This window comes from Felis catus, chromosome C1 (assembly GCF_018350175.1).
Source record: "Felis catus isolate Fca126 chromosome C1, F.catus_Fca126_mat1.0, whole genome shotgun sequence".
In the NCBI taxonomy this organism is placed as follows: Eukaryota; Metazoa; Chordata; class Mammalia; order Carnivora; family Felidae; genus Felis; species Felis catus.
In genome coordinates, this window is record NC_058375.1 from 48,647,467 (window position 1) to 48,661,111 (window position 13,645).

At 45.5% G+C, this 13,645-nt stretch overlaps 1 protein-coding gene across 17 annotated transcripts in view; it reads left to right on the forward strand.

Moving 5' to 3' along the window:
- FGGY (FGGY carbohydrate kinase domain containing) overlaps positions 1 to 13,645 on the forward strand; it is a 418,575-nt gene that overhangs the window by 333,351 nt on the left and 71,579 nt on the right. For all 17 annotated transcript variants that reach the window (XM_011284961.3, XM_045035922.1, XM_045035926.1 and 14 more), the window contains one exon: positions 5,904 to 5,998. In XM_011284961.3, the coding sequence (XP_011283263.1) occupies positions 5,904 to 5,998 (95 nt within the window). The remainder of the gene's footprint in view (positions 1 to 5,903; positions 5,999 to 13,645) is intronic.

Sequence of the window (13,645 nt, forward strand, 5' to 3'; positions counted from 1 at the left end):
TTAAAATGTATTCTTGTTTCTTAAGATCACTGTGAAGTGTCTGTAGCCATGATGGAGAAAGTGACTTCTCTGTGAAGGCATCTTTTGAATGATCCTGCGAAATGACAGGGGTCGGCAAGGGCTAGGACATAATTTAAGCCTTTTCGGAACAGTATGAGCACCTCTTCTGATGCACCCTTGTGGGGAATATTGAAGATGCAGAGATGGGTAAGACAGGATTCCTGCCCCCAGAGAGCTCAGAGTCTATTGAAAAGGACAAACCACTGTGCAAATATTGTGTGGCAAGAGCTGAGAGTGAGAAAAGCACCGAGTGTCACGGAAACATAGTAGGACACCTCACCCTGGTTGGGACCTGGGACTGGGCAGGGCAAGCGCTCTGGAGGAAGTGATGGGGAAGCTGTCTTGAAGAAAGAATTCTGAGCCCAGCTGCTCTGTGGGAACTGGGGTCTGGCTGCAGATGGGAATTTGAGCCCTGAGACCCCAAGATCCTGTGATTCTTTCATAGCTTGTGACACATATCAGGAAAATCCAGAAGCACGGGCTGGTCACTTTGTGATACGAACACAGCAGAGCAGGATCCCCGCTGCTGATCCCTCAGCCTTCAGGAAAGGGACCCCGTTGCTAGGAGGCTTGCTTGTATCACAGAGCCTTCCCTGGACTGCTGTCCCTCTGGAACTGGTGCTCTCATGCCTCTTGTCCCTTCTCCCCTGGTGTCTCCTGGAGATGGGCATCCCCCCACCCCAGGATGGCCAGGCACCAGACCAGGGCAAGGGAAGGGAAATAGAGGGGATTGGACCCTGCCTATGGCTCCAGCTCCAGCATGATAGGAGTCCATCCTTCAGTAGCCTCCCTTCATCATGATCTCTTGCTGTCCCTCCCCCATCACCTGGATTCCTTACCTCTGACACCTGGGTGAATCAAGGTCCCTGCCCTTGACACTGCTTCACATCACTCTTGCCCCCTCCAGAAGATACAGATTTCTGCGGATGAGAGCTTTACCAAATGTCAGGGGCGTAGTCAACCCCTGCACTTCGGGAGATCGAACTGAATAAATTCTTCATCCCCATCTTAGAGATAAATAGACTGAGGCATAAGCCAGAGGACAGTATAAAAAAGCACATAGTCTAAGGGTAAATGTATCAGGATGTTAAGTATAGAAATTACTACCATTAACCAAGCTCCCACTGTGTGTTGCTAGAATCACTCTGTATATGTTTAACTTCATAAACTGCCAAAAGGTAGCAATCGGTGCCCCATCTTGCAGACAAAGAAACTGAGGCTAGGAGGGTCAATTAAATTGACTGTCCAAAGTCAAACATTAGTAAGAGGGGAGGGACAGAACTAGGACTGTGACCTGGGTGTGCCTAGGCTAAGCGTCCCCTACGCTGTGCTGCTCACCCAGGTTTCTTGGCTTTCCTGAGTAGTTTGTGCCAATGTGTTAATTATTCTTCCTTGAAAGTGTCCATAACCTAGGGACGTGGGCCATGCTGAGGCTGAAAGAGGAAAGACCTAAAAAAGGAGCCCAAATTACCTTGTAGTTTTCCCTAGGAGAAAACCGATAACCACATTTTATCTAAAAGTCAGCTAGCTAGTCAGATAAGATTCAGACTTAAAATGTGATCTGTGAGTGACTTTCCAATTTCCAGCCTTCTAATTGCCATGAAGCCTTCCTACCTCTGTGCAGGAGGGGAGATAAGATCTGCCCTGGCTAACATGTCACCTGTGAGAATGCCCTGAGAGCAGGGCAGTTTGAGTGACCCGGGTCCTGACCAGGCACTGCGGCTCCAGCCTTAATGAAAGTGGGTCCTCTTCCAGGCCTTATGTCCCTGAGCTGACTCAGAAGCAGGGGCGGGTAGCAGCTTCACAGAAAGTTCTGCTTTGGAAACAGTTCTTCAGGCTGTTGAATGAAAAGGCTGTTAATCGTTATTTGGATTCCGATTGAAACTGGACCCTTTGTCTCTGGCCGTGGACCAGTTACACTTCCAGACAAAGGGACCTTTTCTTTGGCTGGAATTCCTCTGCGTCGGGAAGCTGTGACTGACGAGTGATGGCAAAGTGCATCTGCCTTTAAATGCTTTGGGTTCTGCTCAACTCATTAATGCATCGGATAAAATAGTTCCCATTCCAGGCAGAGTTTCCTTCTCCCCTCCTTCACCCAGCACTCACAGAAAAGAACACATTCGCACTGGGTCCTGCAAAAGGCAGGTGCACACCAGTGGGTATAGAGGTAGAGTCTTGGATGCCTCGAAACATTGTAGTTCTGATTTTCCTACAAACAGAGGCTTCGGGAGGACCATAGACCTGGTGCATGAGTCTCGGGACTGCCTGTCAAAAACCCAGCGGGATTAGAAGATTCTTTGGAGATAGTGTGGAGTCATGGAAAGAGCAGGGGGTCACCTCTGTGACTTTGGGCAAGCTGCCTTACCTCTCTGAGCCTCGTTTTCCTCTTCCGAAAGAGATAACGCTATTTCCTCCTGATAGATTGTGCTGAAGGGGTACATGCTCGTGAGTTCATGAGCACCAAGGTCCATGCCTGGAAGTCAGTGTTCCATAAATGTTAACTCACTTCTTCCCTTAAAGCAGCCCCTCGCCAAAAAGAAGGAGGTGTGTTAGAGAGAAAAAAATTTTAAAAGCGCAGTTTAATAATTTGTAAGCAAATCTTTGGCATGTGACGAGCAGGCTTCTCCGTGCACGCAGAGAGAATGGGGCTTTGCCAACTTGGGAAAATGTCCTCTACGTGAGGAGGAAGAATCTCCCTGTACGTCTGGCAGTTAGTTTAACTGTGGTTTCAAGAAATACTTGGTGTGTCCTAAGTAATTGTAGGTTTCCTCCATTGACTTGGGACTGAATGTTCCTTCTCTGAATTTTGTTTTTTGGTTTTTTTTTTTTAATCCCTGGCCGTTTCAGCAGGGATTTCCCTCTTTCTTACTCATTATTTTAATAATTTGTCCTTCCATTTAATTCACTCTGAAGCCTTCTCTGAGCACACAAGCGTACCAAGCACTGAGCTTGGCAGGGGGATGCAAAGAAAAATGATAAGGTCCTGCCAGAAGGGTCATTGCAAACCAAAAAAAGTGCTCTTGGTGCTCTGAGCAGTGTCCAGAGAGGACAGCAAGGACCCAGAGGATGCTGGTGTCGGTATGAGTCAGGTCCAGGCAGGGAACAGATGACGCACAAAGTTTGGAGTAAAATCAAACAAAGGGTCTGTTACAGAGGTGTGGGCAGGGTGTAGGGAAACCCCGATGACCAGGCGGTCCCCTGGGGCTGCCCACAGTCTTACCACCCCGAATTTTGCAAGGGGCAGGCAGAGGCATAGCCATCCTGAGTCTGAGGGGGCTCTGAAGAGGCTGCCCGACTAGAGCTTAGTCAAGGTTTCGGCCATGAGGACAAGGGAGCCATGGATGTGGTCTGCACAGGCCGGTGTCCCAGGACCCACAGCAGGTGGGAGGTGGAAAGGGACGAGGTGGGATTGACCTGAAGGGGAATGGAAGCAGTGAGTTGGTATCATCCAGGTGACAGGGATGAGGAGGAAGTCTTTAGAGATAAGGGTAAATATTAAGAATCCTAACAGCTAATGCTAATGTAGTGTTTTCTCTGAGCCAAGCACTGTTTTAAGTGCCTCACTCACAGCAGTACTTTCAATCCTCACAGCAGCCCTAGAGGGAGGTAGAATTTTATCCCCATTTTGCAGATGGGATAACCGGGACACAAAGAGGTCCAGGAACTTGCCCAGGATCACACAGGTAAATCAACGAGCAAGCCAGATTTCAAACGCTCGTCGTCTGGCTCCAGAGTCCTTAGGGTACAACCGGAGAGCTAGTGGGGGATCCACCAGATTCGCTCTGGTGTCCGGTTCCCCAGGGGAAGGGACTGCAGGTGCCTACTCCCTGCTCAGAACTAGTGAGGCTTTTGACAGGGTAAGGAGGGGCTGGAAGGTCAATGTCATTTACAGGTGCTTGCTATCTTCTAAGAAGAGCCGTGTCTGTGAGGGTGGTCCCAGCTGCTACAAAGGCATGCAGCGCTCTCCTGACTGGGCCCACACAGCCCTTCCGTATGGCCCAGTGTCTGTCCTTCCCCTGTAGTTGGCTGATGGGCACCTGTCTGTCCCTTCCCCGCTGTGCAAGTGAGTGTGTGTAGAGAGCCTTGACTCACCTTCCCGCTTCATTCTAACAGCGGCAGCCACCGTTCTCAGGGGCTTAAGACACTAGACATGTGCTGAGCCCCACGTGTGCCTTCTCTCATCAAGCCTCACTGCAAACCTGCACAGCACATCTTACTATTGTCCCCCTTTCACACACCAGGAAACCGAGGCTACATATTTATGTCACTTGGGGAAGGACCCGGGGCTAGTGGAATGGACTCTGAGCTTTTCCAAGGGACCCACCCCCGATGCCTGTCAGCAGAGCCTCAGGTGCTGGCCCTACAGTCTGGGGGCTGGCATTCCTGAGCCCCTAGCTGTGTGAGGGCGTTCTCTTCCCTGACCCTCTGTGCCAGGTGGCCGGGCAGCTGACTGAGCCTGGGAGTAGGAAGAAGAGTTAGGAGGCAGTGGGAGCCTCGGGGTGACTGTGTCAAGGAGATCTTCCCAGAAAGGATAGGAAGACACATGCAGTCTTTGAAAAAGTCAGTCTGGTGTCTTGAGTAGAGGAAGGTGTTCAGGTCTGGCTACCGAGCTTACCTTTGTGGAGGCTGCTGCCGTCTCCTGATTAGCCAATGCATTTATACTTATGTTTTACGTATATCTTGTTTATAGCGTACACATATACACATATAAACTCCTCAGAATTCTAAATTATTTCTGTTAATCTTAAACCCACTGTGAGCCCTCAGGCTCCAGCAGCTGGCATGTGGAGTGCTTTCTTGCTGCCTGGTGGACTTCTACTCCTCCCTCAAGTGCCTCCGTGAGGCTCGTCTCCACTCTGACGAACACCCCAGCCCGTTCCCTATCCGGGAAATTTGCTCTTTCGTCATTGAAGCCTTTGCCGTGTGCTAGATAGTAGTTAGGCAGTCTCAAATCCAGGAATTCAGCAGTGGACGAGACCATGTGCCTGCCCTCATGGAGCTTAGGCTCGAGCAGGGGAGACAGACGGCAGTCGTGCAGGGGTGAACGATGCTGAGGAAATAGGGGAATGAGTAATGTCGTGGGTCAGTTGTCACTTTGAATGGTCAGGAAAGGCACAGTGGGCTGGGGATGTTTGCGCAGATGCGTAAAGGACACAGAGGGAGTTGCTGTGTGGGCCTCTGGGAGGAAGTGACCTAGACAGAAGGAACAGCATGGGTGAGGGCCCTGCAACTGATTCAAGAAAACAAGGAGGCCAGCCGGGGCAGGGTGGCCAGGAGGGGAGGAGACCATCGGGGTGGGTGCCAGCTCTGGAGGGCCTCACCAGCCATTGGAAGGGCTTTGGCTTGTCTGCAGAGAAATAGGAAGCCACCAGAGGGATTAATCACACCCTCTTACTACTTCCCTTTTCTTAGCGCATCTCAGTTAGAGAACCACCCCCTGTGCGGCCTTAATCTCTTTCTCATCCACCTCCCCTTGGAGACCTGAATAGCAGGATGGAGGTTCATCTCCATATTCGCTGGGCCCAGCAAAGCAGTCAACAAACGTTTGTTGAAGGGAGCTTGAACCAATGGCAGGTAGTAGCTAGCAGAAGCCTGGGAAATCGGGGCAAAAAGGTCTCATGAGTGCTGGGTCCCTTGGGGCTCCTGGCTGCTGCAGCAGTAGGCACTGGCTGTAAAATCCTTTAGAATCAGGAGCAGAGAACTGTGGGGGATGGGGAGAGGGTGCCCGCTGCTGCCTTCACGTCACATCACGTCAGGTGTTTCTGTTGCTGGGGCTGCTTGCCGGCTCCCCTCACCGTCCCTGGCCCTGCTCCCTAACCAAGGTGTGGCCTTGTCCTGTGCAGGCATGCCTGTGGTCCTGTCGCAAGAGGTGGAGTCTGTTCTTGTGGGCGCTGCTATTCTGGGTGCCTGTGCCTCGGGGGACTTCGCTTCTGTACAGGTATGTGAGGGCCGAGGGGCGGGCCGTGGCTCCTCCCCTGTCTGAGGCTGTTCTTCCTCTTGACAGCAGCTCACATCTTGCAAAACACACGGAGGATATAATTAAGAAATGATAGGTTCCAGCCAGGGAAAGCACAAACACTTCTAGCCTCAGACATATTTATTGCAGTTTTCATTTGACTTGGCCTCCGTTAGTGTTGGTCATTCTGTTTTCCTGTTAGGTTTTTTTTTTTTTTTCCTCTCCTTTAAAATAGCTCTTAAATGATTTCTTTTAATTTCCCCTCGACTTTTTTTTTTTTTTTTGGTAGCAAATGAAACAGATAAGTTTTAAAACTTAAGTGTTCCGTGTACATTTCAGATTTATATTTATTTCATCTTCATGTACCACTTTCCAAATAATTTTGAGGATTCTGACAATAAGAGGCACAAATGAAAACGCTAGCTTAAAAAAAAAAAGAATTAAAAGGGAAAATAAGGAACAAAGATATAGGAAAAAGGAAATAACTTGGGCTCCATGACAGAGCACACAACTGCACTCTGAGCTTCCTGGCAGCCAAGACAAAAATGAACACATGATAAGTTGCATAATTCTTATTTTCAAAAAGAGGAAACATTAGTTTCTTGTGGGAGACAAGGCTTTTCCTGCCACCAAATTGCAAAAGACATTTCACATATAGGTTCTATGGAGAGATTTTGAGTGGTTAAATATCCAGTCCTGCCTTGTCTACCTCCTAGCTCTGTGCCCTGACCACTCTGCTCTTTCCTCCATTTCTTTCTCTGCAATAATCATCAGGAGCACATTATGAGTTCTTTCTCTGTGTCGGGAATGCACGCTTAATCCCATTATTCCCAGCGTATAGTCGAAGAAGCTGAGGCATGAAGAAGTGAAGTGACTTGGCCTCAGTTGAAACAGCTAGTGAACGTCAGAACCAAGAAGTCTGGCTCCCCAGCCTCCCCTGAGAGTTCAAGAAATGTTTGTTCGGAGAGCTTAAATGACTTGTCCAAGGTCTCCAGGTCAGGATGAGAAGCCGGGTTTCTCCAGTGGCCCAGTAACAAGAGCGCTATTTATCGCGACCCTTTTATGTTCGAAGAGCTGTGCTAGGGGCTCTTCCTGTGATCTTCCAGACACCTGTTACCTACACGGGCAGCAGAGGTTAAGCAACAGAGATCCAAAAAGGTGACAGAACTGAAGGGTACACTGTTAGAAACACAGACACAACAGTCTGATTCCAGCATCCGTACCGCATTTTGAGAAGCGTGGTTCACTGCACACTGGCCAAGCCTTTGGAACTGATGTCTGAAATATCGCTCCTAAGGAATTGAATCCACTTGTGAATGCTAAGTACCCTTTAGCTGAAGTTTTTTTATCAAAGACAGTGCAACTGAATTCTCAAGGATTTCTGGATTTTCTGGTACTCTCTCCAAAACATTTGCATGGGGTTTCTCTCTCTCTTTCTTTCTTTCTTTCTTTCTTTCTTTCTTTCTTTCTTTCTTTCTTTCTTCTTTCTTTCTTTCTTTCTTTCTTTCTTTCTTTCTTTCTTTCTTGTTGAAATCTCAATTATTATTTTAATGCATCTGTTTATGGAGGTGTTCTCACAACTAGATGCCATTCCTGGGACAAACGGTAGCAAAAGCAAAGCAGTAGAGATGCTCCCTGCGGCCCTGCGTTGGTTTACATCGTATTATAAACTGAACGTGTCCCCTCTTGTGTTATATGTTGAGGCCCCAACTCCCCCATATGTTGGTATTTGGAAATTGGGCCTTTGGGGAGGTAGTTGGGATTAGATGAAACCATGAGGGTGGGATCCCCATGATGGGATTAGTGCCCTTATAAGGAGAGACACCAGAGAGCTTGTGTTTTCTCTCTCTGCCCTGGGAGGACACAACAGAAAGGTGGCTGTCTGCAAATCAGGAAGAAGGCCCTCAGCAGAATCTGACCAGGCTAGCACCTTAATCTTAGACTTCCAGCTTCCTGAACTGTTAGAAAATAAATTTCTCTTGTCTGAATACCCAACCTATGGTATTTTGTATGGCAGGAGGAGCGGACAAAGAAACGTCCTTTAATTTTGACAGTGTCCCTGTTTCCATCCTTGTGTTGTTTATGAGGAAGCCAAAGCCTAGAGAGGTTTCCATTTGCTCAAGGCCACAGTTAATAAAGGGCAGAAGAGGAATTGAAACTAAGGCACTCTGGATCTCTGTCCCATCCTGATTATCATTCTTTTTCTACTTCTTTCGACTTTTTTTTTTCTTTTTTGTGTTCAGAATAGTTTGTGGCTTCATGAGTGTTTAGTAGTGTATCTTCTAAAAAGAAATGCCCCGTTGGTCGCAACTCAGGAGATAGTCTACAGCTCGAATGATGAGTAGTGTGGGATAGATAGGCCTGCTTCATCAGTTACTCCATGCCGTGACTTCGGGTGCCTCAGTGATATCTTGGTCAAACCTGGAGTTTCTAGCTCCAAGACGATTCCACTCACATCTTTCCCTAAGTGGAAAGTCTTAACCTTCATGCCACACGGACGCATCATCACTGCATGAGACTTTCCGTTCATCTTCTGGAACAGAATCTCAGGTAGAGTGCATCGAGTATTGGAATTGGTGATTCGAGTGTAGCTGCAAGTCTCACAGCATTTAAAGACAAGCTCATCTCTTCTATTAAGCCCGAGGAAATATGTGCCCCTCCTGACAGTAATTTCTAGAAGACGCTGTAATCTAGTAAAGAGAGCCCCCAGTTGAGGGAGCCCTGGAAGCTCACCTGTCATTCCGTTGCCCAAGAGAATCCCGTGGTCTTGACCTCTGTGCTTGCTTGTTGTATATCTTCAGTCAGTGGCACCTGGCCTCTCCAGGTACTTGCTGTATTTGTGTATTTCCTTTTTAAAAAATATTTAGAGAATTGCCTCTCATGTGGGGCTGTTGAGATAAAGGGCCTTTGGAACCTTTAAGGACCTACATGAGCCCCAAGTGTAATTATCAACATTGCTATAAGGATGATCAAACTGCTTTGGAAATGTAAACACATGTGGATGTGGCTTCATTCACCCCTCTCCAAAGAAGAGACAGCCACTTCTGTGCCCCAGGCCTGGGGATGAGCTCAGGATTCTGGCAAGTTGATGTGAAACAGAATTGCTTTCTCCCTCTGATTCGTATTATTCAACCTGAACTTCAGTATACTTTTTTCTTTGAACTTCAAAGACCCTACTTGGTCTTCAAGGTGCCTGCTACTCCTTCCTTTAAGAAAGCTGAGCGATTCCCGACAGCAGCTTTCTCTTTCCATAGACCACACATTTGGTGGTCGGAGGAAGGATTTCACTTGACTCTACCACGGTATGCAGACTTTGGTAGACTCAGCCAGAGTCCTCTCTTCCAGATGAATGAAAGACTAGGAAGAGTCCAGAGGACCTGGACTACACCTAGGAAAGAGGCCTACATGCCTGAAGAGATGGGGTTTCCTGATTTCCTGGGCCCGTGAGTGGGTGTCTTCAGCCAGGGGTAGAGCCCTGTGCTTCCCTGTGGTGATCTGAACAGGTTTGAAGGATTTAGAGTCGCAAGCTTTACTTACAAACATTGCAAACCTCTCTCTATATTTCAATTTTGGGGGAAGTTTTGTCAGATGGACAGGGCTAGGGGATAGAACGGTCTGGCGGGATGTTGGGGGAGAAATTAGTCAAGTACGAGGTCCACTGCTATTTCAAGTTTTGGAGCCCACCAACAATGCCTAGCCTCCACTTCTTGTTGTTTTATTGGTTCCTGTTACCATCAGAGTCTCTCTCTCTCTCTCCCTCTCTTCACTGCTTCTTGCCTGCCCTCCTCTCCCTTTGACATCGAAAGCTTCCTGCTGTTCCCCTTTCAAATGAGGATCTCACAGAGGGTACTGATCTAGCCATCCATCTGCATTAGAGAATAGAACAGCTACTAATATCTTAAAGGGTTGCGTCTCTCCAGAAATGGTGTTCTCCGTGTAAGTAGTGTTCCAGACTCTGTCTCCAATAGAAAGTATTGACAAGCGTCGTGGTACAGTTGCTTCGTATCTGCAGCTCAATCAGGAAGAGGGACTCAACCCACAGAGATGCTGCGTTCATGGTAGAAGTTATACTGTTGGGTAAGTGGGAGGGATCGCAAGAGGAAGTCTTCCTTCCTCCTTTTATTCACTGCAGTATGGAATCCACGCAGCCTTGACCTCTGTGACCTTCCCATCTGACCACTCCTGGTCCCCCAAAAGTCACCTCACTCCCTTGGCTGTCCATGCACTCCGAAGAGATTCTCTAATTCTGAGTATCCTAGAAAGCACATAATTATGATTAGAAAGTTGGGATCATCCCAGCACCCTTCTGTAACCTCCCAGGCCCTGGAAAAATAACAAACTGGAAAAAAATACGTTTCTGAACTAACAACGTACTTACATTATCCAAGCACAGATGGTAGAGAGGTTCTAAGACATGCAAAGGATACATAAAACAAGAAACCAGTTTCAAGATGCCTTGAAAGACAACTCAGGCAAAATGGCAAAGAGGCAGAGATACAAAATCCCTTTCCACTTCCTGCTTCCTTTAGGCCCCTGCAGATGCCATTCGCTTTCTGTAATTTCTTGTCTTAAAAGACAGGGTCTGTTTGTTTTTTGGTTCCGGATCTCTTTTTGTGACACCAGCTCTAATTCCAGGAGTGACACCTTCCCCTCTGCCCCTCTGCCCCCTTGCCCCAAAGTAGAGGAAGCAAAAGGCAGCAGAAGGAGGCTGTGACAAGACATGAAAATGAATTCCCCAATCAATGTAAGGCACGTACCGGTATAAAGAAAATAAGCCCTTGGAATCTACCAATTAATCAAAACCTTTCTTCCTCCCACCATGCAAGGGCTGCCGCCTCTGTAAACCATGGACTCCGTGTGTTCCCACCATTAGCTTTCCTTGTCACGTTCCAGACAGACTCCCGTGTCTTGCAGACCACTACATGTAAGTGGCCCGTTGAGAGGCGTGACTACTCACCCTTTCTGTAATGTGTGCCCACAAGAGAAGCTATCCACACTGACCGCAGTGGCCCACCCTCGAGGTCAGTCCTTGCAAACAGGCTCACCGCTTAGCTGAAGCTTCTCTTTCTATTCTTTTCCACAAAGTACACTTCACTTAGAGCCGATTATATTCATCACCTATTAGGTGCCTCACAGCCTGTGACTTCATACACGGTACAGTGCACCTCCATTCTGTTTTATGTTGTGGGAGTCAACTTTCTGTGATTTTTAGGGCTATTACATTTTACAAAGTAAAGCTGATTATGGTGATGTCAGTTTCTGAAGGTTTGGAAAGACTGCTATATCATGGATGTTCAGAAATAGGAAACCATCCCATTTCTTGGCACATTCAATCTTAATTTGCTTTTTTTTTCTTTTTCTTTTCCTGGACTACAACTAATTATTCATGTTCATGGAGGGGGAAAAAAATAAGAAAGTTCAGTTACGCTGAAAGAAAAGTACAAAAACACTGATCTTACTGCCCTAAAATAGCCAGTATTGAAGATTATGGTTTCTATACTTTTAGTATTTTTTTACATACTTAAAATTTTTTTTTCATTTTTATTTATTTTTGAGAGAGAGAGGGAGACACAAAATCCAAAGTAGGCTCCAGGCTCTGAGCTGTCAGCACAGAGCCTGACGTGGGGCTCAAACTCACGAGCCGTGAGATCATGACCTGAACCATGAGATCACGACCGGAGCTGAAGTCAGATGTTTAACTCACTGAGCCACTCAGACACCCCTTTTTGTACATACTTTTAAACCACTTTACATTTTTTTTTAATTACAATAATGTGTTCATACAATGCATAGTGTTTTGTAGCTTTTTTTCCCACCCCAAAATAGGTAGTAAACATTGTTATTTGTTATTTTTATGGGTTGCATAATTTTATACACACAGGATAGACCATGGCTTATTTCACCAATCCCCTCGTTTTGAATATATGTGTTGTCTCCATTGTTTTAAAGAATGTTGCAGCTAACATCTCTGTAGCTAAATTTTTGCAGATACCCTAAATTATTTCCATAAAATAAATTAGGGAGATACATTTGTTTCATCAGAAAGTTTCCCAGCTTTTAGAATTCTGATACATAGTAACGCTTTGTACTCCCACCAGTGGTGGATGAAAATTCAGGGCTCCCATTTCTTGTGTGTAGGATGAGTCTTTTGCTGTGAATTTTAGTTCCATTTAGCTTTCATCCCCAGGCCTTTTATAATCCTATTCATTTCACATATGGTCCTGATATTATCAACTTTCTTTGGTAGCCTTTTGCCCTTTGCTGCTTAAGCATGTGTTTCTGGAGATATGAGATCCTGGTTTCTAATTAAATAGATTCAGATTTCTGATTGAATTTTCTGAGTGTCCTGTCCCACATGTCAGTGCCTCATAGAAAGTCAACAGAAAATCCTGGAATGAGAATTAGTAGTTTAAAGAAGGATTAAATTAAGAATGTGATGCTGGCCCTAACATTCATTATACTATTGCCACACCTGGTTAACAGTACATTCTTATCTTTTTGAGAATCATTCCCTCTCAGAAAAGCAACGAATTCAGGTTCTGATTAATTGTGAATCTCCTCATCCAATCTACTTTGCAGAATGGAATCATGGATATAAAAGTCAAAACATTTGAATTCTGCAGGCCCCACTGTGCAGACAAAGACTCTGAAACCTGGAGGCATAGTCAAACCTTACTTGATACAAAGCAAATATCCGTTTTATTCCATCAAACAGTATCCCAGTAAATACATATACCTTGCCCAGGAAAGGTCTAGATTCCAACATGGCAGTGCCGCTGGCTTCACAGGGTAGCCTGCTTTATAGAAATTATCAGCAGCCCACATTTGTCATCACTGCTTAGTTGAGTATCAAATATAGAAATAAAATTAAGAAGTGTACCCTGTTTGGCTCGGAAATTTTCTAATCCCTTTGCCTGGAAAAGACGGCATGCCATGCCCAAGAGTTTTGTTTTGTTTTGTTTTGTTTTATTTTATTTTATTTTATTTTATTTATTTATTTTATTTTATTTTATTTTTTATTTTATCTTATTTTATCATATGTCATCTCATCTTAATCATAATACACCCACTCCCTTTTTACAGAGGTAGATACAGAAAAGCCCTTTAATTAAGAGACACTTTTTGTACTATTGTTATTAACACAAAGATTTAAACTCATCAACTTGTTTCCCAAATATCTCCCACCGCTTTTTTATTTAGCAACTTAAGAACTGGACTTTTTATAAAAAGCAAACAATGGCCAAACCTCTGCTGAGCCCTTTATAAACTTAGAGGGGTTACAGAACTATATTTCTAAAATAAAGTTCACCAAACTCTTTAACTTCATTTTGTGCCAGACATTTCATACTGGTACAAATCTGCAAAGATATGTTAAGATCTTTCTGTGAAAACAAATGCTTACAAGTAATTAACTTCTCATTGCAATGATCATTTATGCCTTTACTTTTCATAATAAACTTTTTTTTGGCATAAACTGGAAATGAATGGGTTGGATATATATTTTTTTTCCTTCACACTGATAACTCATGAAGAATAGATCTATGCTCCTATAAGCTTAATGTTCAGAATAATAAGTCAGGCCATGGACTGAAATGAAAGACCAGGAAAGATAAGACCTTTATTTAAGTC